The sequence below is a fragment of the Podarcis muralis genome, chromosome 1 (assembly GCF_964188315.1).
Source record: "Podarcis muralis chromosome 1, rPodMur119.hap1.1, whole genome shotgun sequence".
Taxonomy (NCBI): Eukaryota; Metazoa; Chordata; class Lepidosauria; order Squamata; family Lacertidae; genus Podarcis; species Podarcis muralis.
This window is the reverse complement of record NC_135655.1, coordinates 81209439-81229946: the sequence shown is the minus strand read 5'-3', so window position 1 is coordinate 81229946 and position 20508 is coordinate 81209439. Positions and strand designations below refer to the sequence as shown.

Here is a 20508-nt window from a genome sequence, read left to right as displayed (position 1 = left end):
TGCGCTTTCTCCTCCTGAACAGATTGCCAAAACCTTGAGAGAGAAACTGCTGGGTTGCTCCATCTTTCCATTTTATTATTTGTTTTAAGTTATTTCAAATGGTTACCACCTCAAGTGCACACAGAAAGGCAACATAAATGCAGTAATAAACAATTGTTCAAATGTATTTTTCTTACGGCTGTTGTTGCCCTACCACTGTTAATAAATCTGCACCTGAATTTCTTACAAGAAAAACCATTTTAAATCCAACCTTGTTAATCTTAAATGGCAATCTTGTTTGCTCTTTGCTGCAAGAGCTGGCTAACATGTTGTGGAAAAGGGCTGATTTCCCTTAAGCTTAGTAACTGTTGCCCCTCACAGTAAAATGGCAGTATCTTAATCCTAACCTAGCAATGTAAAATTTAGAAGGAGCTCAAGAAATGTCAAGATAGCTCGTTTGTTTTTTGTTAAAGGTAGCCAAGAACACAAACTGAAAAACACTAATGGGGGAATATGAAAAGCTAGCATTGTCTACATATAACTAGTCTTAGAGCAAGGCCTAATTTCATGCAGGTGGCAAAGGGAAAATCCTGAAAGCAGAAGAGGATGGTATAGCAGAAGGGGGGGGGGGGAGAGAAAGGGTATTCTGACCACCCTGGCTCTCAGATTTCTCTCAAGGGAATGCAGCCCTCAACAGAAAAAAACAAAACAAAAACCTTTACATAGACCAGGGATAGGGAACATTTGGCTCTCCACAGTGCTACTTTTCTAGCAAAAGAGGTGCTGGAGCTCACCATGAACTTCTCCCTTGTTCTTTTAGAATGGCAGTGGCACCCACCTGAGAGATACTAGAGCTGAGCTCTGTCTGGAAAAAAACCTCTGGTTCTCCAGATGTTAAACTACAGCTCGTCGGCCATGCTTGCCAAGGCTGTTGGGAGTTGTAGTTCAGCAAAATCTGGAGGGGGCAATGGCTTCCCAGCCCTGACAGACAGCTGTACAGTGGAACCTCGGGTTGTGAATGTGATCCGTGCCAGAGGCACGTTCGCAACCCACAGCGCCGTGTCTATGCACGCATGGGTTGCGATTCAGCGCATGCACAAAGCCCGATTTAGTGCTTCTGCGCATGTGCAAGCACTGAAACCCAGAAGTAGCCCGTTCTGGTACTTCCAGGTTTGGCGTGGTGCGCAACCCGAAAACACGTGACATGAAGCAGCTGTAACCCAAGGTACCACTGTACCTGAGTACAATTAAGCATAGTGGATATGGCAATGGATAAAACCCTGAAGTGCAGCTCCAAGGGATATGCCAAATTCCTGGGCCAAGGTGTGCTCTAATCCCTGCCAACAAGCCATTCCATGGCAATGAGGAAAAATGAAGAGAACTGATGTGGGGTAGTACCACCTAAGCCAATGTACTTAACTGATTCATGCAAAATGTTTATTTTTTCTTAGAGGCTTTATTCACACTTTACTACTATATTAGATTTGTCAAGCACCAGCAGCCCATACGGAAACACCTGCTGTTTGGGTCTGAATGAGACAGCCCCCTAGTTTATAAAAAGCAAAATCCATACACAGAACACTATGCACACTCCCCACAAGTATAGAATTTTTTTTTATTTACAATACCCTATAAAAATGTAAATTTAGAAATTTCATTAATCATAACCAAACCAAAAAGTAAAAGCACAATAATAATAATAATAATGGACCACTTGATCGTGTTTACGGAGAGGAGTAAAGAGTAGAGGAAAAGGATTAAGAAAGGTTGAAAGGCTGTAGGGAAAAGGAAGGTGTGAGAAAGTAAGTTAGAAATCTGGATTTAAGGGAGGTGTAAGGAGAATACTGTGGAGAGGCAGCCAGTTAGTAACAGGCGTTTACTGGTTGTAGAATACCTACATGTGCAAATTGTTTTTAAAAGCAAAGAAAGAATAAAAAAAAAACACCTCACCACATTCCAAAAAAAGGAGCAAGAAAACAGCAGGACCTAGCAGTGTATGATATTGAAACTCACTAAGATTAATCTGTTCCAGGAAAATTCATTCCTGGTACCTTATTGGTTAGTCTACAAGGGATCTTGGCCAGCTGGAGCTTGAAGCAAGGTGTAGGTCAGACAAAAAGCTCAGGTAGAAAGTGAGTCTCAGGAAGACTAGACAAATGTGCAAAGATGACATTGCTTCATCACAAGGTTCAGAAAAGGCGGATCAGTTTGCAGGACTGGGTGACGCCATATTGAGGCATGTGGCACTGGAAGAGGTGGGGAGACAGAGTCACCAGTGGGCCAATCAGAGGGACTTCCCGTCATTTAAAAACACTCCCAACATAACGGAGACACCAACAGGTCTCTCCATTTCCACAATAAATGTGGACTATTCTCTTCCTCCTACCCAGGCCGGTGTTCTTAGTGACAGGAGACAGGAAAGCGGAACTACTTTCCTTGCTAGTCCATCAGTAGTGCGCTGAGGAGAAAGGGGTCTGTGTAGGGAGGGAAAGCCATTGTGAAAGTGCTGAGGGAAAGTGGGGGGGGGGGCTTGGGGTGATTCAATGCAGCAAGGACATGCAGAACTGCAAACTAGCAATGAGGGGCGGAGAAGGTAAGCACATCCCCAGCCAAGCTCAGAGCAAGAGAGCAATCTTCTGTGCTGGACCAGAGACACAATCCCACAAGGATTTATTCTGAGAAGGCACTGCCTCCTCTTCACCCACTAAAATACTCTGGAGGTGGCAGCAGTGATGGGGACCAGCGTGGCAGCAGTTTGAGGCCTTCTATCGTATTCCTTGAATTAACCTGAAACAGAAAAAAGCAGCAAGAACTGTCAAGAATGTGTACTCTTTCTAGCTACTGCAGCCAGATTCCCTTTTTCCCCAGCTCAATTTTGTTTCATATCCATATAAAAGGGGTGCAGAGCCTGTGGACTTCCAGGCACTGCTGGAATACACCTCTCATGATTCATGACAACTGGCTCTACGCCAGCTTTTCTCAACCTTGCGTCCCCAGATGTTCTTGAACTACAATTGCTATTATCCCTGATCACTAACCATTCTGGCTAGGAATGATGGGAGTTACAGCCCAGCAACATCCAAAGTTGAGAAAGCCTGGGTTACGCTGGCTGGAGCCGATAGGAGTTGGAATCCAGTAACATCTGAAGAACCACAGGTTCCTCACCCATGCCAGACAGCTTCCTCAAAACTTAAATATTACAAAAAACTACAACAGTTGTGATCTGACACGAAAGTCTCATTCCAGCCAGTCCTTATTAGTGCACTTCCAACAATTAACCCCTACTGTGGAACTATTGCGAGTGTGAGAATCAGTGCCACAGCAATATCTTCTCCACTTTTCTCCATTTTTAAATATATTTATATATATAATTGTAATTATATATATATATTGGAGACACAATTTCTCCTTCCCGTTCTCCATTTCCACGCCTGACTTCTATTAATGTGCGGATAACATGACAATACTTACTGCAACTTTGTCTCTAGCACATTTAGTTTCTGCTGATCAACATAGCGAGAGAAGAGAGACAGGAGATTAGAGGGGGTGGACACTGGCTTGGCCAAGGCTGCCTGAGGGATCCGGAGAAGCTCTCTGGTTGCCATGAACATCAGTTCCGTCCTGCCAGAGACAAGGAAGTAATGGTCATTGTAAGAATGGCTTGCAGGGCATGGAAGTGGAGGTTTGCCAAGATAGGCGCTTGAGTTTACATGCCTAGCACATCATAGGATTTGATCTGTAACCCACTCCAGAATTGTATTTGCAAGGTAGAGCAGGTAAAATGTTTTTTACCGTAAATAGATGGGATTTACTACTGGGAGATAAGAGACAATTACCCCATGTTGACAGATATTTTAGGAAACAAGGATGGACACAGCAAGATTGACAGTACTTCACACCACATGACACTGTTCTAAAGTCAAACTTGATCAATTCAACAGGGGCACTGCTCTCAGAACATTTGTCTTTGGCCACAACTTAGATTTGACTACCAATTGGTGAAGAAACGGCAAACATGAGACCATTTCTGGAAAAGTTGTTTCCTTAGCGCGATCCCATTTGATATTAAAGGAGGCTGAAAGGGCAAAAAGGAATACGGTGATCCAAGTTTACGGAAGACAGCTGAGAGTCCTCTGGAGCTACAATTATAATCAGGAAGCAACCTTGACAGCTTTAGTAGACACTAAAAAAGCCATGATCAATATTCCAGCTGCTGATCTTTTGCAAGGCTGAGACAGGAGGAGGAGGAGGAGAGAGGTCTTGAACCTACCAATGTGGGTATTTACAATAAGTGGTTACAGTGCTAGACTTTCAGAAGAGGATGCTGCAGCTTTCTGCCTCCCCCTCTACTCTTCCCAGCAATTTTAAGATAAAAATGCTCCTTCCCCTTGGGATCCTTCTCAAGGAAGGTTCATAAATGCAATAAACTATGGCTCTCACATGCTATATGGCCGAGATGAAGAGAACAGGTCCAAATATACTTAGTCCTTAAGTTGTACAGTACAAGATCACCAGAGCTTCAAGCCTGCTGCCCTACTCCTAGGTGTAATTTGACGGGCTCTTAAGCACATGGTGAGCCATCTCTGTGCAAACATCAAAGCAAGGACTACCAGCCTCAACTTAGCAGCTAAAGAACCTGCTTTGAGTGTTTGAGTATATACAGAGTGCTTTTCCCTCCCCAAGCAAACACAGCCAGCATGGTGGCAAAGACAAAATGTGCACTGAAAGAAGGGCAATAAACAGATGAGCAATCAAATGTCTCCGCACTCCACCCCACATGCAGTACAGCAGTGGCAATTGTAACAGTATGGAATCAAGGGAGGAATTGTGCAAACCTGTAGAGCTAAGTAACTTGCTTCTCAGGTGCTACCAACATGTACCAGAAACTATGCAAACTAGTCTTCACCTACTGTTGTGGATTAGCTGCATTCGTCTGAAAAACGAACTCAAAATATTTCATTTTTGAAGGAATACATTTGAAAAGTAGACACAGCAAATGCCGGGCTGCCCAGACTCACCACTGGTTGTCTTGCAAGAGCTCTGTAGTAGAATCTGAACTCTGCAGTTCCTCCCCACGGCTCAAGACCAAGTACAGCAAAGAGAGGCCAAACTTAAGTGGAAGGGGGGGGGGGGGGAGAACAGAAAGGAAAATTAATGCTGCAACCCTGTGTACACCTCCAGTAAAAAGTTATTCCCCAGTTAAGTCCATCTTACTTTAAAGAATGACTAAATTTCCATTTAGAATTAAAAGGGCCAATCTGATTTTTTTTAAAAAACAACGTAAAATGGTCAGCTGTACAGAAGAGACAGGGCAAAAGAAAAGTAACTGATATCAAAAATCAAGAGATGTGAGAACAGCTGCCTAGGAACAAGATAGTGACTGCAGAGCTTCATTCAGGTGAGGGAGCAAGGGCACTCCTTGCATCCTAGCAAATCTTTGTAAGCAGCTGTGCCTTTAAAGCCTAATCATTAATACCTCCTCTATCCTGAAGCAATGCCTAGCCATAAAAAAGTCTAGTGGTACACTAAGCACTGATAAAAGTGGAGTAAAGAGAAGAAACCTTGTTCTGGAGCACATTTGTGAGGTGCAGGTTGGCCGATGCTGTCGTCGTCGTGCTCTGAGGTAGGTTCATTAGCTGCTGCAGGATGCTGGCGACAGTTCCCAGCGGAAGATGATAGAGAACAAGGGAGAACGGCCTCAATAGGCAGGGTAGCACCTGAGGAAAAGGTTTTTAAAAATGCCATGCTTTTGTCACAGGACAAGCATATTCCACAACAGAGACTGACATCCTAATTTCTGAGTCTAATCATTAATATATTGCAGTAAAACTCCTTTATGCTGAGTGCTGTGCATAGCATTGCTATAGCACTGAGTTTGTTTTTGTTTTAAAATGCTGGTTTATTGTTCATTGTATTGTATCTGGTACTTTTTATATTTTATTATCAGGTGGAAATGGTTTTTATTGGAAACTAAGCTGCTTTCTGGAGGAAGCTCCTCAAACAGTGGGGTATAATGGATAAATATAAGTTTAAAGTGGGAGAAACAGACTCTCCATCTTCATTTTCCTACCCTTTCAAGAAAGCCGCTTTCTAACTGGTTTCTTGAACTTTTATCAGCCTTTGTCTTGATAAACACAGTACATTCTCAGGTTTATGCCTCTGGTACTTAAACATGTTATAAACTTTCTTACAAATGCTAGTTAACACCCTACTTTAAAAGACTAGGAAGGAGATGGGACGACTGGAAGAAGAGATGTGCTCTATTTGTGGCTTCGGCCTCTCCAGATTATCAAGGGAGACTGCCAACAGGAGCTGGAATCTGTCTGTAAAACCATGGCTGTCATGGTTTACAGAGGATTCCTATGTTTAAGTCTTGCTAAGTCCAATGGGGCTTACACCCAGGTAAGCATGCACAGGACTGTAGCCTTAGTCATTTTGTTGAAATACCCCTGTCAATTCCAAAAAAGACTAGTCCTAACACACACAAACAGGACTACTGTACTTTCCTCTTACTTTAGTAAGAGAAGGCATTAGTTATGCAAGTGAACTCTTCCATTCCTGTAACACTCAAGACAACTCCTTAGTGGCCTCTCTTCAGCAGTGTTTACCTCATCCTGAGCATCCTTCTTAATTAGGAATGGCAAGTTCCTGGCTGTGGCCATAAGTATATCAGCGGCTTGCTCAGTGGACAAGAAAGGTAGGATCCGGGCAACCAGACGTTTTCCTTTCCGAATACACATGATCTGCACAAAAGCATCATCACACAGCCTGCCAGAAAAGAGCACACAAATCACTGTTAGGTGGCGCCAGAGCATGTGATTCTTCTCCCCCACCGAACTTCCTCTCTAAGTGGCATGCAGAGCTGGGGTAGCTTTGAAAGTCACAGCCTTGCTCACAGTCACAACATTCTTCATGAAAGGTACAGCATCTAGCAACCTATGCAGAGTTCTCCCATTTCATCAGGAGCAGTGGCCTCATTAAGGTCAAATAATTATTTTGAGCCAAAACAGCTTTAAAATCATATTGGGTTGGCAACTAGGGAGCTCCCTGGGCCAGGAATGGCACTCTAAGGGGGAACATCCACTTCACAACCTAGAAGTGAGGGGTAATTATGGAGAAGGCTACAGTTGTGTCCCCACCACAGGCCAGGAGGCTGCTAAAACAAGAAGCCTAGGTGAGGAAGCGGGGAATGACAATAAGTTTATTACCAAATAGTCTGTCCTAATATCTTGGAAACAGTTTGACAAGTATTTCCCCCCAGAAGCAAATCTGTACCAACTAGTTTTTGAAACTTATTCTTGCAATGCTTATTCCATCAGCCCCAATACTGCCATTATCAGTAAGGAAACACAATCCTGTCTATCTAGGCTTCGGCTAGTGGGGCATCCCGCTTAGCAGAGTTGTGTTCATGTGATGCTCCCCCGTCTGTGGAATTGGGGGACAGGCCAATGGTCACTAATTCCCCCTACAGCCGCTTGTGCACCCGAGTATCTGCTCTGTCACATTGGGAGGAACTATTTTCTTTTTGGAATTGTACAAGAATCTTACTCTTACCTTTCCTGGTTGGGCGTTTTCCCCTTCAGGTTGTCATACATGTCACAGATCTTCTGCTTCCTCTCCTCCATCAAAGCCAGCCTGTCGCCCTCCAGGCTCAAAAGGTAGCGCCTCTCATAGTCTTCTACATCCAGGAGGAGGCTGTATGTCTAGTAATCAAGAAATGGGCTTTAGACATGCATCTAAACTCAATGCCGTATGTCACTTCTTATATGACTACAGTCCTAATACATGAATAACACTGCCAAATGGATAGGCTGTGCCATCCCCCCACCTTCCCCCAAAACTTTAGACTAGGCCAAGTCCAGATAATTAGATTGATAGACTTGTAAGTTGGAAGGGACCCCGAGGGCCATCTAGTCCAACCTTCCGCAATCCAGGAATCTCAACCAAAGCATCCCAGACGGATGGCCATCCAACCTCTGCTTAAAAACCTCCAAGGAAGGAGAGTCCACCACCTTCTGAGGGAGTCCTTTCCAGCTCAGTGTCAGAAAGTTCTCCCTTCATTAACTTCATTTAAAAGGAAACTAGACTAAGTAGGAAACTGAGACCCCAAATAGAAGCAGTAATCACGGCTAAACCACCAAAAGGATGTACAAGTGATTTCAACAGTAGCCCCTCTATTCTAAATCCAAGATGGCATAACCCATCATGGTTAAACTGCGCTGCCACCAGTTTAACCACTAAGGGCTGAGTTAGTAGCTCCCCTTTAACCTTGTACTGGATGATTCCCGCTTTCCAGGGGGAATGCACCAAAGTCTCAGACTTACCTTCTCAATAGTGAAGAGAGTCTGACGCCTTTTATCTCGAACCTGCTTCTCCTTTGTCTCCTAAGGAAGAGTGCAAGACATGCTAAGAAAAGTTCCCACTGAACAGGAAAGTTCCCCTCTGCAACCTGAGCAGGAACAAGGTTTGACAACGGCAAGAACCCATATTTGAGAAGAAAGATGACAAACCCATAGCATTATGCTATCTATGGAGGGAGCCCAAGTAATCCTAGCCAGAGAAACTTACATCTTCTTCCCCTCGTAACGTCACAACAGCATCAATCATCTTGCGGGGGTTATTCACACTGGAGACTGTGAGCTTCCCCAGTGAGCCTTCGAACTGCACTGCAAACATAAATAAAAGGCAATGCAGGTGAAATTGCATGAGCGAACCTACCTGCCCTAACATCTTGCTATTGCTACACAAAATTATAATGTCCCCATCCCTTCCCAATTACATTTTCACTCCATCAACCAAACTGTGCTTTCCTAATCAACCATCTAGGAAATGAGGCTATATTTTGGGCTCAAATACATGCAGACCTACAAGGAAATCTGTTCCTTGTGTCTAAGCTTGCCTTCCTTTACTCCCCAAGCCCTGGAATGGTATATAGGGTGAAGTTTTCATATGCAGCAGAATGAGATGGTAGAATCCTGAGGGAGCAGAACAGGTTAAATCACTCCCAACAAGTAGCGGGAGGGAGGGGAGTATGTTTCTAATGATCCTCCATATTAAAGACACCACGTGAATAGAAGCTTAGCACAAGGAACACATCTCCCCATGTGCTATTTTTCTATTTGCAGGGCATTCTTTGCCTACCCCACCCCCACCCCATGCAAGGCTGAAGTAGCACAGTCCTCCCTTCCACATCTGGATTCTAGTTCCTCCTCCTGCTACATGCACTCAGATCAGTCCTTGGTGCACAAGGGTACTTACCTGGCTTGTAGGCATGCTCTAACTTGGCAACTTGTGGGGTGATTAGTTTGGTGCGCTCTTTTTTGGGACCATCACCATGCATTTCCTCAGCTGCAGATAATTTTTCCAGCTTCTGAAAATAGTTCTAAAGGAAGAGAAAGCTGGTTAGAAACCTAGAGGCACAGAACCCTTTAACCCAAGACGGGAAACTTGTCCCCAGCAAGACAAGAAGCAGAGTGCTACAATGGGCCTCCATGAAGCACCAACCTGATAGTAGAAGTCATCCAGGTATGGATCAGTGCTTTGCAGTTGCATCATCTGGATCTTGGACACCCAGTCCTTTTCCCGCTGCAGCATGAGATTGGCGTAAGGGTCCTTCCTGATCTGCTCCTGGTGGCTATTCCGGTGGCTCCCTCTGTCCCCTGCTGACCCATTTAAGCTCCGGTGCTGACTGAAAGGGGTGCCACAAAATTCAGGAAAAGTACAGACCAATTACAGTGGAACCTTGGTTCCCGAATGGTTCAGTTGCTGAACACATTGGCTCCCAAACACTGCAAACCTGGAAGTAAGTGTTCCGGTTTGCAAATGTTTTTTGGAAGCCGAATGTCCAACACGGCTTCCGCTTGAGTGCAGGAAGCTCCTGCTGCCAATCAGAAGCCGCGCCTTGGTTTTCGAACAGTTTCAGGAGTCGAACAGACTCCCAGAACGGATTAAGTTCAAGAACCAAGGTACCACTGTACACAGTAGGACACAGCATGCAAGTGCTCCAGGACAGCGGTCTGGGATTTATACGAAGTCTCTTGGCACAAGACAAGTCTGAGAAGAACAGATGCACTCAAGCAAATTCCTTCAGCTGTATTTTTACATGTCCCAAGAAACAACCTGGGGTCAATCCAGCATGCAAGTTCATGGCTCTAAGCTTCCAAACTTAAGAGCAGGTAAAAGAGGCTAAATTTCTTCTGAATAAGCAAATTTCACCCCAGTCACCAGTTTGCTCTGTTGTGACAGGCCATGAAGTTACTTGCAGGATATTCCTTGAAGGGGTGACCAGCATAACCACAGGATGTTGAGAAATACCTCCACAGAGAGACACAGTACTCTGGGGTATGATCACTGTGCCAAAGACCGCATCAGAAAAACTGGCAATAAAAACAAAATTCTCATCCTAGTTACAGAGATAAAGCCAATACACGCAAGCAGATTTTGGTGAAGGCTTAAAAAAATAGAAAAGCAATAGATAGGGAGTTAGCTGCATAGGATACTGAGGCCTATCATCCTAAGAATTGTATTGCAAAGTAAAGCTAAACATCTGTTGAGTTTGCTTCCAGTGGCAAACCAGATGTTCCAAAACAGCTTAGTGGCAATAGGTATCCCTTTTTGGTCTCTGCACCTCCTCCCTGGAGACACACTGCCCCCAACATATGGAGGTTCAATTTCCAGCCATTTTGGCTGTATTGCTATCAATACAGACCCATGAACTGTCTAAATTCCCTTCCATCTAAACTAGCAGCTATCTTCCACTTGAGGCAACTAATTTTGTTAAGATTATGAACTGCCTGAATTAATCATTCCTTTTCCTATTCCTACTTCTTTTTGCCACTCCAGTTCCATTCGGAAGTCCAGGATAATCTCCAAGTCCTTCACAGAATCAGAGTGGAAGGTGTGTCAGACGGCCATCAAGCCCAACCTTCTGTTGCTGCAGGGAATCCACTTCTGTAGAATCAGTGGAAAATGAGGGCTCCAATGAACAGGAATGAGTTGGATGCCCACCAAATTATTCTTCCAAAAAAATATGATTTTATGTAGATTTTTTGCGGCAGACATACTGTAGGCACTTGATATATATTTATATACAGGCTACATCAGACACAGAAATAGCTTTTCCTTGACACCAGGTATACACAACCTTGGCAGAACTTTGCTTCTTGTGCTGGGAAGGCATTTAAGCTTTCCCTCCCTCCACCAGCAGAAGCACACAGATGCACTCAACACTCACTTCCTGTTCTGCTGCTGCCTCTGGTGCAAGAGTCGCCGGTGCTGTGGGTGAAGGTGGGTCGTATCTGGCCGGAACATCTGCGGTTGAGGCCTAGGGAATAAAGTTCTCTCAGGAAAGGGCAATGGAGAACCCACACGCAATTCAGCTTAGCTGTCTTACTGGAAGAAAGGTGAAGCAAATGGGATACCTTAAATTCTGCAGGTGGGCTCCAGGACATGGGGAATGGTGTTGCGATGAAGGGGCAGGTGGTGCCCCAAAGTAGGCACGAAATCCACTAGCTGCAGGCATCATCTGCCCAACTCGGCCCTGGAGTAGTTTGGGGTTCATGGACGCAAGAGGGTTGCTGACAAGTCCAGAGACACGTGCAAACTGGCTGGGAGACAGCCTCCCTGCCTGTAGGGAGAAGCAGGAGAAAACAGCATCATCACTGCAAGAACTTTATCTGCTAGGGTATGCAAGAGAAAGAAGCATACCAATGCTACATTGCTGATGGCTCCTCCGAATATATGATCTGGCAAATGAAGCAAACACAAGAAGCAGGTATACGGAGGAAGAACTTGCATAGTAGAGCAAATGCCCATAGGCCAGGAGTGAGGACCCTGTGGCCCTCCAGATGTTGCTCAACTCCATCTCCCATCATCCCTGAGCATTGGTCATGCTGGCTAGGGGCTGTTAAGAGTTTGAGTCCAGCAACTTCTGGAGATTCACAGGTCCCCCACCCCCGCTGTAGAGGATGCAACCACAAAAATGCAAAGGAGAGCAAGACAGTAGTCAGATGTTTACCTGCGCTCCTCCTAGCAGCTGTGCTCTTTGAAGGTGGGTGAGAACAGGAGTAACATTGGGAGGGAATGGGTGGCCCAGGAGGGAGGAGTTCTGGAAAAAGGAAAATAGAACACACCGACTGTAGAAACAGTCTGACACAACATGAACATTCCTATGTTCCTCCTTCTGGATATTACTGAGATGACAGAAAACAGAAGGCAGGAGCAGTGCAGAAGCTAGAAGCGTCTGAAACAAGCAAGACGAGACGTTTAAATAACTGGCCATTCCTATCATACAGGACAAGACAAAATAATTCATTCTAGCATTAGGCAAACAGTATCATCATCACATCTCAACACTGGAGAGCCATACTGAGGATCTCTTCTGAAGGATATTACAAGCTGCAATACTGCTAAATTGCTTTATGATTAAAAGGGTACACCAGACCACTAAGGAGCAGGAGCACTAAATTTCAACTGTTGTATGTGCTGTCCTTTCAAGGGCAAAACCCAAGAATCTTAATACATGAAATTGGGTGTCATGAAAATTAAACAGAAGACAGGAGATTTGAGCTCTTTCTCCTTTTAGGCTTTTTTGTTTTAGGCTTTCTTGTCTAACAATGAACAATTATACCAAAAGCCAAACTGAAGGTCAAGTAAACCTTACAAACACACAAAAGTGCACTGGGAATCTCCTGTAGCTGACAGGCTCTGTGTTGCCCCCTAGGGATTCTGAATGTGTTCAAGGCCAGAAGGGGGTTTATTTCAGAACAAAGCAATACAGAAGAGAGACTGAAGGTTACATTGATGAGTAAAGGCCTTCATGAACATTTTTAAATAGCGAGGAATGTTGGGGGAGAGTTAAGGGCAAGAACAGTTGTTAAACCACAAGCCAACACAGAGATTTGCTCAGTCAGAACTACCGTCATATTGCAGAGCTGGTTTGGAGACATTCTCTCACTGAAGGGGCTTGGGTAACGCTGCTGAATGGGGACTCTAATGTGAACAGGCTTTGGACATAGGATCTATTGAAAGAGAAGAAAAATGAAAGCAAAATAAGCAAATCAGTAGAGTTGAGATTAAACATCACCACCAAATGCTCCTTTCAACTCCAGGTACCAGACTGCATCCTAACCATTAAGATATCATGCTTCTAGCAATCACCTTCATTGCATTTGAAAGGGAACAACAAAAGCAAACAAGAGCACTTCTTTCAATAGCAGATTGGACCCACATTTCACTGAACACTCAAAACGCCACTGGAGAGAAAGTCACATCCTTGAAAGGGCATCTGTGTTACATTTTTATGAAAAGTTTCAGATATTTAATTAATGCTGTTTTCCCATTTTGTCAGAGACAGGCAGACGGAAGACAAGCTTCTATCATGGGAGAGTTTGACATCTAGAGCAGCAAAAGGGCAAGTAAGCAAGCGTTCCAAGGGGACAAGGGCGCAGGTGGAAAATAGCATTAGCCTTTGCAGATGCTAAACTGAGACCTCTGTGGCAACCTCTGTGCTACACAACGCAGCAGAGTGCCTTTTGCTTTCATTCTGTTCTTTGCTGAAGCCCCCATCCCAGATCCACACACCCTCAATTCCAGAAGGAAGAAGCAATACCTGCTGGTTAAAGTTGGGCATGGTGGGCTGCTTAGGTGGCGTCCCAATAGGAACAGCACGGACAGGAGGGCTGCCAATAACTGGCGAAGATGACCGCCTGGGCAGCGCCCGCTCCGAGAGGTCCTGCTCCTCTTCTCGGGCCTGCGGAGGTCTTTGTGGAAGGGCATATTCCAGCACTGACACAGAGGGGACCTCCTGCGCAGAAGGGGAGAACACACCAGCAACTTACTTTGAATATTTATACATTTGGGGAAGAGACGCAGGCAGAATGTAGGCTATTGAACTTAAGTCTGCAAGTCTCCCATGCAAAGACAGTGTCATTATCTTCTGTACAGTGCACTAGAGAAAACATTAGATAATGGAAGCCGGGGTGGGGTGGGGGCGAGAGGCAGGAGGAAGACAGTCACCTTTATGGAAAAACCAAGATTCCCTTTAGATGAAACAAAGCACTGCACCTGATTCAGAAGCGGTCCCCTGATGCGCCTGAGAACTGAAGGCCCATCCCAGATGCTCGAGTTGAGCCCACCTTGTTGCTGGAAAGAAGGGAACACAGGGATTAAAAGTCACATGGAGGTCCCTCCAACCTATGCAACCTACCAAAGAGATGAGATTGCTCTTTCCCCACCACTATGTAACCCCACTATCACTTGCTGCACACCTGGACAGGAGGCCGAGTTTGCACAGCCTGCATGATGGCTGGATCTTCCAACTCATTGTCAATCACCATCTTGCTGAGCCTCTCTGCCAGGTTCTCTTCGTGGTCCCCCAGCAGGTCCATCTCATCGGCAACTCCCGGATCCACTTGCTCTCCTCCTGGTGCAGGCTTCTCTTCCAGCTCTGCCAACCTTTCATGAGCTTCTTGCCAGTCATCATCTGCAAAGGAATGACAGGAAGGACATTTATTATTATTACTGCTGCTGTTATATTTTTTTACTAAAATTTGTATACCGCCCTACACCTGCAGGTCTCAGGGCGGTTCACGGGATATATTTCTTTAAGATCCTGCCATTCTTGCCCTATCACTCCCTCCTTGTTCTACAGCTGCAGCAGCATCTGCCTACAACTCCTGGGGCAAAAGATTGGAACATCAAAGGGATTTAACAAGCAGCCCAAATATCAGCAGTGCAACTTTGGAAGAAATAAGGATGTTTCAGCACGGTAAGGATATTATATTAAAAGAAGTATATATAAAACAGCCTCCGGCATATGAATGAAAAGGCAGGGTACACTTGTTAGACAAACTCACCAATTGCACCAGCTCCAAATGTGTCATCATTAAACTGGTCGATATCTTCATCTTCCTCAGCCAAGTTATGAAAGCCTTCTTCATCCTCATCCAGAGGGCAGTCCTCAAGGGACTTAACAGAAAAGAAACCCACAGCATTGATTTCAGGAACTAGAAAGGCATCTCAACATCCTCTTGTAGTATTCCAAAGCATTTCCCCACAAACTCTTCCCCCTCCTCCCCAGGCATGAGTCATAATTTCAGTAGATGGGTCCCCATCTTCATCCTTCCAACCAGTTCTTCCTTCACCCTTCCAAGACATATGCTACCAATACCCCTTCCACCCACCACCAAAGCACCAATTCTGAATTAACTAGGCACAAAATCCCCATGAGAGAAGACAACATCCCCACACAAACCATCACAGTCTGCAGCTTCCTGAAAGCCACTTCCTATGTTACAAGGCAAAATTAAGTACTCATCCATTTGCAGCTTCAAATGCAGCACTGTTATGGTAAAAAGCCTCTCAAAAAGATCAACTTGTGGCAGATCATACCAAAACTCACCACTTTTAATTTTGCTACCCCCACAGCAACTTATCTCTTCCACAGTGATTTCCTCCCACTCCTTCCCGTCTTGTAATATTGCTACACCAACTCCTTATTATGAATATAAAGTTCTGTAGGTGTCATGAGATTCAAAAAGGCAAAGGGCGCTGTTGACATGTGGGGGACACCTGGTCTTGAGCTGTGTGCAAAACTCAAGTGTCTTTCTATTCCTGTTTGGAACAAGCAGATAAGTAGTGTAGGCTGCAGCACACTCATAGTTCACTACCTGTATTTTCAGAGAACTATATGAATGTGAGAAGGCATTCTGCTATCCCACAATCATTCACTCTGCTTTAAAACTGCAGAGTTAAGTGGCTCAAAGACCGAAAACTGGCTATACCATGCTTTCCACATTGATGTTCCCTGTAACAAGAAGGGTGTTTAACACACCTTTTGCAAACGATTGCATAGTTTTGGTATTCTCATGCTCTCACTTCCTTTCTGGCATGCCAGAAAGAATTTCATCCAGGGAGTGGTTTTACTCATGAGTCAGTTCAAGCTAAATTTGGACCGGAGCACCTTTCAAAGCACAAACCAGACTTTGCTCTCTAGTTAGGTAAAACAATGCGACCCGAATTGTGTCGGATACAGAAAGAAACTAAACAAAGTATCTGCACTGAGCAAAAAACAAAAGTAATAGGAAGAGGAACAGAAACCAGCCAAGAGTTTTTTCTGAATGAAGAATCATTTCACATGGTTTACCTTTTTACAGACAGATCCTCTGGCAAATAAGCCAATGTGTATGAAAATCCAGGATAAGAAAAGAAAATGTCTATCCAAATAAGCATTCCTCCAGTATTAAGCATTTGAAAGAGGCAAAACATATTTGGTCAACTCACCAGTCAAATACTCATTTAAATATTGTCAAGTAATGGTAAAATATCTTAAGAGTACTAAATTTATTAGAAAAGGAAATGGAACACTTTAAACAGATTTGATGCTTAATTACAAGAACAAAATAGTTGACTGTTTATGACCTGGTTCACACATCACAGCAAGCCATACATAGTCTGAAACACTCAACTCAGCTTACTGCAAATGGGCAAGTGTGCTAGCGGATGCTGCTCAGTTATGCTGCCAAGAGACAAAAACATGGAACTGACTTAGCAGTAGGTGCAAAGCAGGACTCATGATTTGTTTCTTTTCAAACAATCCATGAGACGAAGCCAAGTTTTGTTTTTGGCTTACTGCTCATAGTTTGTTGGGAAGAACAAACCACAACTGCTGGCTTGCATGCAGCACAAAGCCATCCCCTCCCTGATCAGTTTCTCAGCTCCAAGGTGGGTAGAGCAAAGTGATCGTGACTGAGCAGCATGAAGCAGCACACTGTTCATTCATGGTGAACCATTGCTTTGCTTTTATGTATGACTTAATGTTATGTGCAAACAGAGCCATGGTGAAAGGATGAAATAGTTTTTAAAAAAAAAACAACCACCACCCTATTTTAATAACATTAAACAAGTTTGTAAAAATGTTAATATTCACATAATATCAGATATAGATTCTTTATACGCAGTCAAAGAACAAAATAAAGCCAACAACTGTACAAGTAAAACCTCGTAAACACATGAAATACATTAGAGAGTTTTGTAACACATAGATGATTATACATTATCAGGAATATATAAAATATGCCCAATATTAGATTTTCTCTGACTTTTATCCAGAACTTTGAAACCAGCACAGTTTTTTTGTTTTTGTTTTTCAAAAATGATCTTGCAAGAATGAAATTAAAACAGAAAGCGAAGTGAACTTTAAAAAAGCCATTGTAGAGGTAAGATGCCACCCAGACAGCAGCATTCCTGGTTTTAAATATCTTTACCGTAGGGACCAATATTTGACTGGTCAACGGATTTGCATGGCAACCCATTACCTACCAGAGCATACTAATACATTTGGGCTTAATGCACAGTAACTACAATTCTATCAGCCTTGTTCAAGCCCCTTGTTGCTCTATACCAGTTTATATCCTGTCTCCAAAGGTTACTGGGTTGGAAGAGCAATGGTCTGTCGCCAAAACAGCAGAGTCTGCTTGGAAGTGAGGGAAAACAGCAAGATAGGAAGTGCAATTTACTTTTTCTGGCCAAAAAAGAAACTATCAGTTTCACTTGCATCAGCAAAAGAGACTGAGAAATGAAAGTGTGGTTTATTTTTTAAAAAATTGTTTGCAGCTTCCCGATGATTCCAGCTTAAGACTCTAGGAAAAGTCTGGAGAGCTTTTTGACTGTTATACCTTGTGTAGCCAACAGCCATTAAATCACATAAAAACTCACAGCATAACAGAGGAGGGTGGACAGTAGTGGTGTGTCCATTTAGTGGTGATAAGTTAAGAGAATATGGAAGAAATCTAATTTTCCCCATAGTCCGATTTAAAAATGAGACATCTGTCAAACAGTAGTGAAACCTCAAATGTGGATTTATGCAAACGAGTAACAACTAAGCAGTTCTTCCACACACAAGAGCATGTGGAAAAGGCCTTTTTCTGCACAGTAATAAAACAAGAACAGTTCCCTTGATTCCTACATGGTGTTCAGAATGTGAAAAAGAATGCCTATCCAATGCTCCCAGTGTCCACGCAAGCTAGGAGCTTCTTTTCATTTTATTTCTAGTCACTTTCTTGTACCATACACAAGATGATACTCTTGCATTTCATGTTGACAAACTTAAAAGAATTAAACTCAGCCACCTAATTTCAAGCTTTCAATCACTTGTGTAAATTGGAATTGCTAGACCCTTGTTTTGAATCAAAAGTGAACTATTCCTGAAGCTCCGCAAACACCATCTTGGTAGTCAAGATAACCCCACAATTAATTGATACCTGTAGTTGTTTTAGCGATGAGCTCATATGTTTATATTCACTTGCTTTGATTTAGGCTAATTGGCTTACTTTTATGTTATCCTTATTTGGGGGGGGGGGGGGCTTGGGCTCCAAGCCCAGAAAGGAGAACTATCTGTAAGATTTGGGTATTTGCCACCTATGCCATCACCTAGTCAGGTGGAATGATGGGGAGTCCTGGCCAGAGTGATGTATGCTGCTTTGTGTATAAAGAACATAGGAATGTTTGCTTGGGTGTGGACAAGCCATCTCTCTGCTGCAGTGTCTGTCCTGTGTCTGTAAAGGCTGGAAGACCCGGCAGGCTGATTTGCTCTAAGTCTACACCTTTCTTTAATAAAGCAATAGAACTGATCACTCAAGCATTTTTTAGTCCTCCTTTGGACCTGCAGTTCAGAACAACCCTGAAAAGAAAGGAGCTGTGCTTTTACCATCTTTGCCGCAAGACAAAGTACTAAAAGAAGATTAAGGGGGTAACTATCCCAAGTTAGGTACCTTGACTCTGCACTCTTAAACGACTATCCCAGGGGTGTTAAACTGCTGCTTAAGCCACTTAAATGTAACACAAGAAGAGCCTGCTGGATTAGGCCAATGGCTCATCTAATTCAGCAACCTGTTCTCACAGTGTCCAACCAGATGTTTGTGGGAAACCAGCAAGCAGGATTCCGGCACAAGGGCACTCTCCCCTCTTTTCCCACTGTACAAAGGATAAAGAATCACATCTGTTGTCCCGCCTGCATTCAGTTCTTGCCCTGCCCATCACTGGCATGCAGCCCCCAAAAGTTTTGTCACAAGAGAATGAGGCCCTCAGGCTGGAAAAAGGTTCCTCACTCCTTGCTTAACTACTTCAGATTTTGTCATGGGAGGAGCTACACTGGAAGAAAGATGGAGAAGGAGCTCCAGCCTATTAAGTTCCCCATAGAAAAAAACCTAGCATACTTTAAAAAGGATGTGGAACAGACATGCCTGAATCACAGAACACAGTCCTCCAAATGAATGCTGCAGGCTACTGCCTCAGTGCAATCCAGTATGCCTGTACACTAAATTGCATGACATTTTTCACACTACTCTATCCTAAAAGTCTCACAGTGATCTGTTCCTCAGAACACAGTATTCTTCAGTTCCTATCAACAGCTCTATCACACGTTCTATCTACAAGCAGAATCCAAATGTAAACACTGCACAGAAAATATGCAAGAATTCTCAGTTTCTGCTGTTTTAGCCTCCTTTGTCAGTTTTTGCAGACAAAGGAGAACTCCTGTAACTTTGCAAGAGTATCTTACTGAATAGATAATATGTGCAAGCCCAATTAGTTAAATCCCCTAAAGCACATGTCCAAAAGCCAATCAGTTATATATATTATTCCTTAATACAATGTAGTTTTGCACGCAGTGATGCGAACCTCCGTTGCATCCCCGAATTTCCTTCTATAGTTCAAACCCCAATGTCTCACTGGGGCAAGTCATTCCACATTCACCTGGTACATTCTTCCCACATGACTTTCCTAAGGGATTCCCAGAATAGCAATGGATTTGTGGGTGCTCCATACACAAACTCCATCTATGCTGCAGATGACTGACCCCCTCCCATGTTTCTGGCATGGAAAGGGCCCTCAGGACCCGAAAACACAAATCAGCACCTCAGAATAGACCCTTCCCCAAAGGCCACTCCACATGAAAGCAGCTAGTTATTCGCTTGTTTAGGGCATAGGCAGCAGAGTTGGGGAAAGGATGCCACTCTCCTTCGCACATCCTAACAGGGCACCCAACTGGGAGACCCGCCCCCTTGAGCTGAGGGAACGGGAAGGGGCTGCTCCCCCCCCCCCCTCACCCACAGCCTAGATCAGACTCCACCGGGTTCACGGACAGGGGTCCTCCTGGGTCATTGTCCACAGACTCCTAGAGCGGCCCCTCTCTTCCAGCACGCGGCGCCGGACAGCTTGGGGGAGGGGGGAGAGAAGAGAGCCGAGAGTTCCAAATACGGGTCAAAGGTCACGGCAAGGGTGGCCCTGGGCGCTTCCGCCCGAGCGAGGGAGGGAGGCCCGGCAGCGCCCACACCCCGACAAAGCGTTTCCTCACCTGGTAGCGGAACATGGTTCGCGGGGCGCGGAGGCTCCCTGCCCCCCCACGCCCCACGCAGCGCCCGGGAGGCTCCGCGCGGATCCTTCTCCAGCTTCGGGACCCCGCCCCCTGATGCGTGCCCTGCGTCTTGACGTAGTCCCATGAAGTCCACCACACAGGTTTCCTCTTGCGTA

At 44.4% G+C, this 20508-nt stretch overlaps 1 protein-coding gene across 2 annotated transcripts; it reads right to left on the bottom strand.

The window, feature by feature from the left end:
- Positions 1-1577: 1577 nt before the first annotated feature.
- On the bottom strand, positions 1578-20490 carry PATL1 (PAT1 homolog 1, processing body mRNA decay factor). Of its 2 annotated transcripts, XM_028738013.2 has the most exons (19): positions 20333-20490; positions 14835-14946; positions 14247-14461; positions 14044-14121; positions 13589-13783; positions 12897-12998; positions 11996-12085; positions 11400-11605; positions 11213-11302; positions 9484-9667; positions 9238-9361; positions 8548-8645; positions 8304-8363; positions 7534-7682; positions 6588-6747; positions 5541-5696; positions 4998-5089; positions 3451-3600; positions 1578-2766 (listed from the first exon to the last, which is right to left on the bottom strand). In XM_028738013.2, exons 1-19 carry the CDS (start codon positions 20345-20347, stop codon positions 2745-2747), a joined length of 2298 nt encoding a protein of 765 aa, XP_028593846.2. In that variant the 5' UTR covers positions 20348-20490; the 3' UTR covers positions 1578-2744. The 2 variants fall into 2 exon arrangements, with proteins under 2 accessions (XP_028593846.2, XP_077788990.1); XM_077932864.1 differs by lacking the exon at positions 11996-12085.
- Positions 20491-20508: the final 18 nt, after the last annotated feature.

What these genes read in the sequence shown, in the direction of transcription:
- PATL1 (XM_028738013.2), bottom strand. An exon ending in AGAAGGATGCTCAGGATGAG is followed by an intron (nt 5,697 to 6,587) that starts GTAAACACTGCT and finishes CCTTTTCCTCAG; the next exon opens with GTGCTACCCTGCCTATTGAG. An exon ending in CAAATGTGCTCCAGAACAAG is followed by an intron (nt 5,090 to 5,540) that starts GTTTCTTCTCTT and finishes CTTCCACTTAAG; the next exon opens with TTTGGCCTCTCTTTGCTGTA.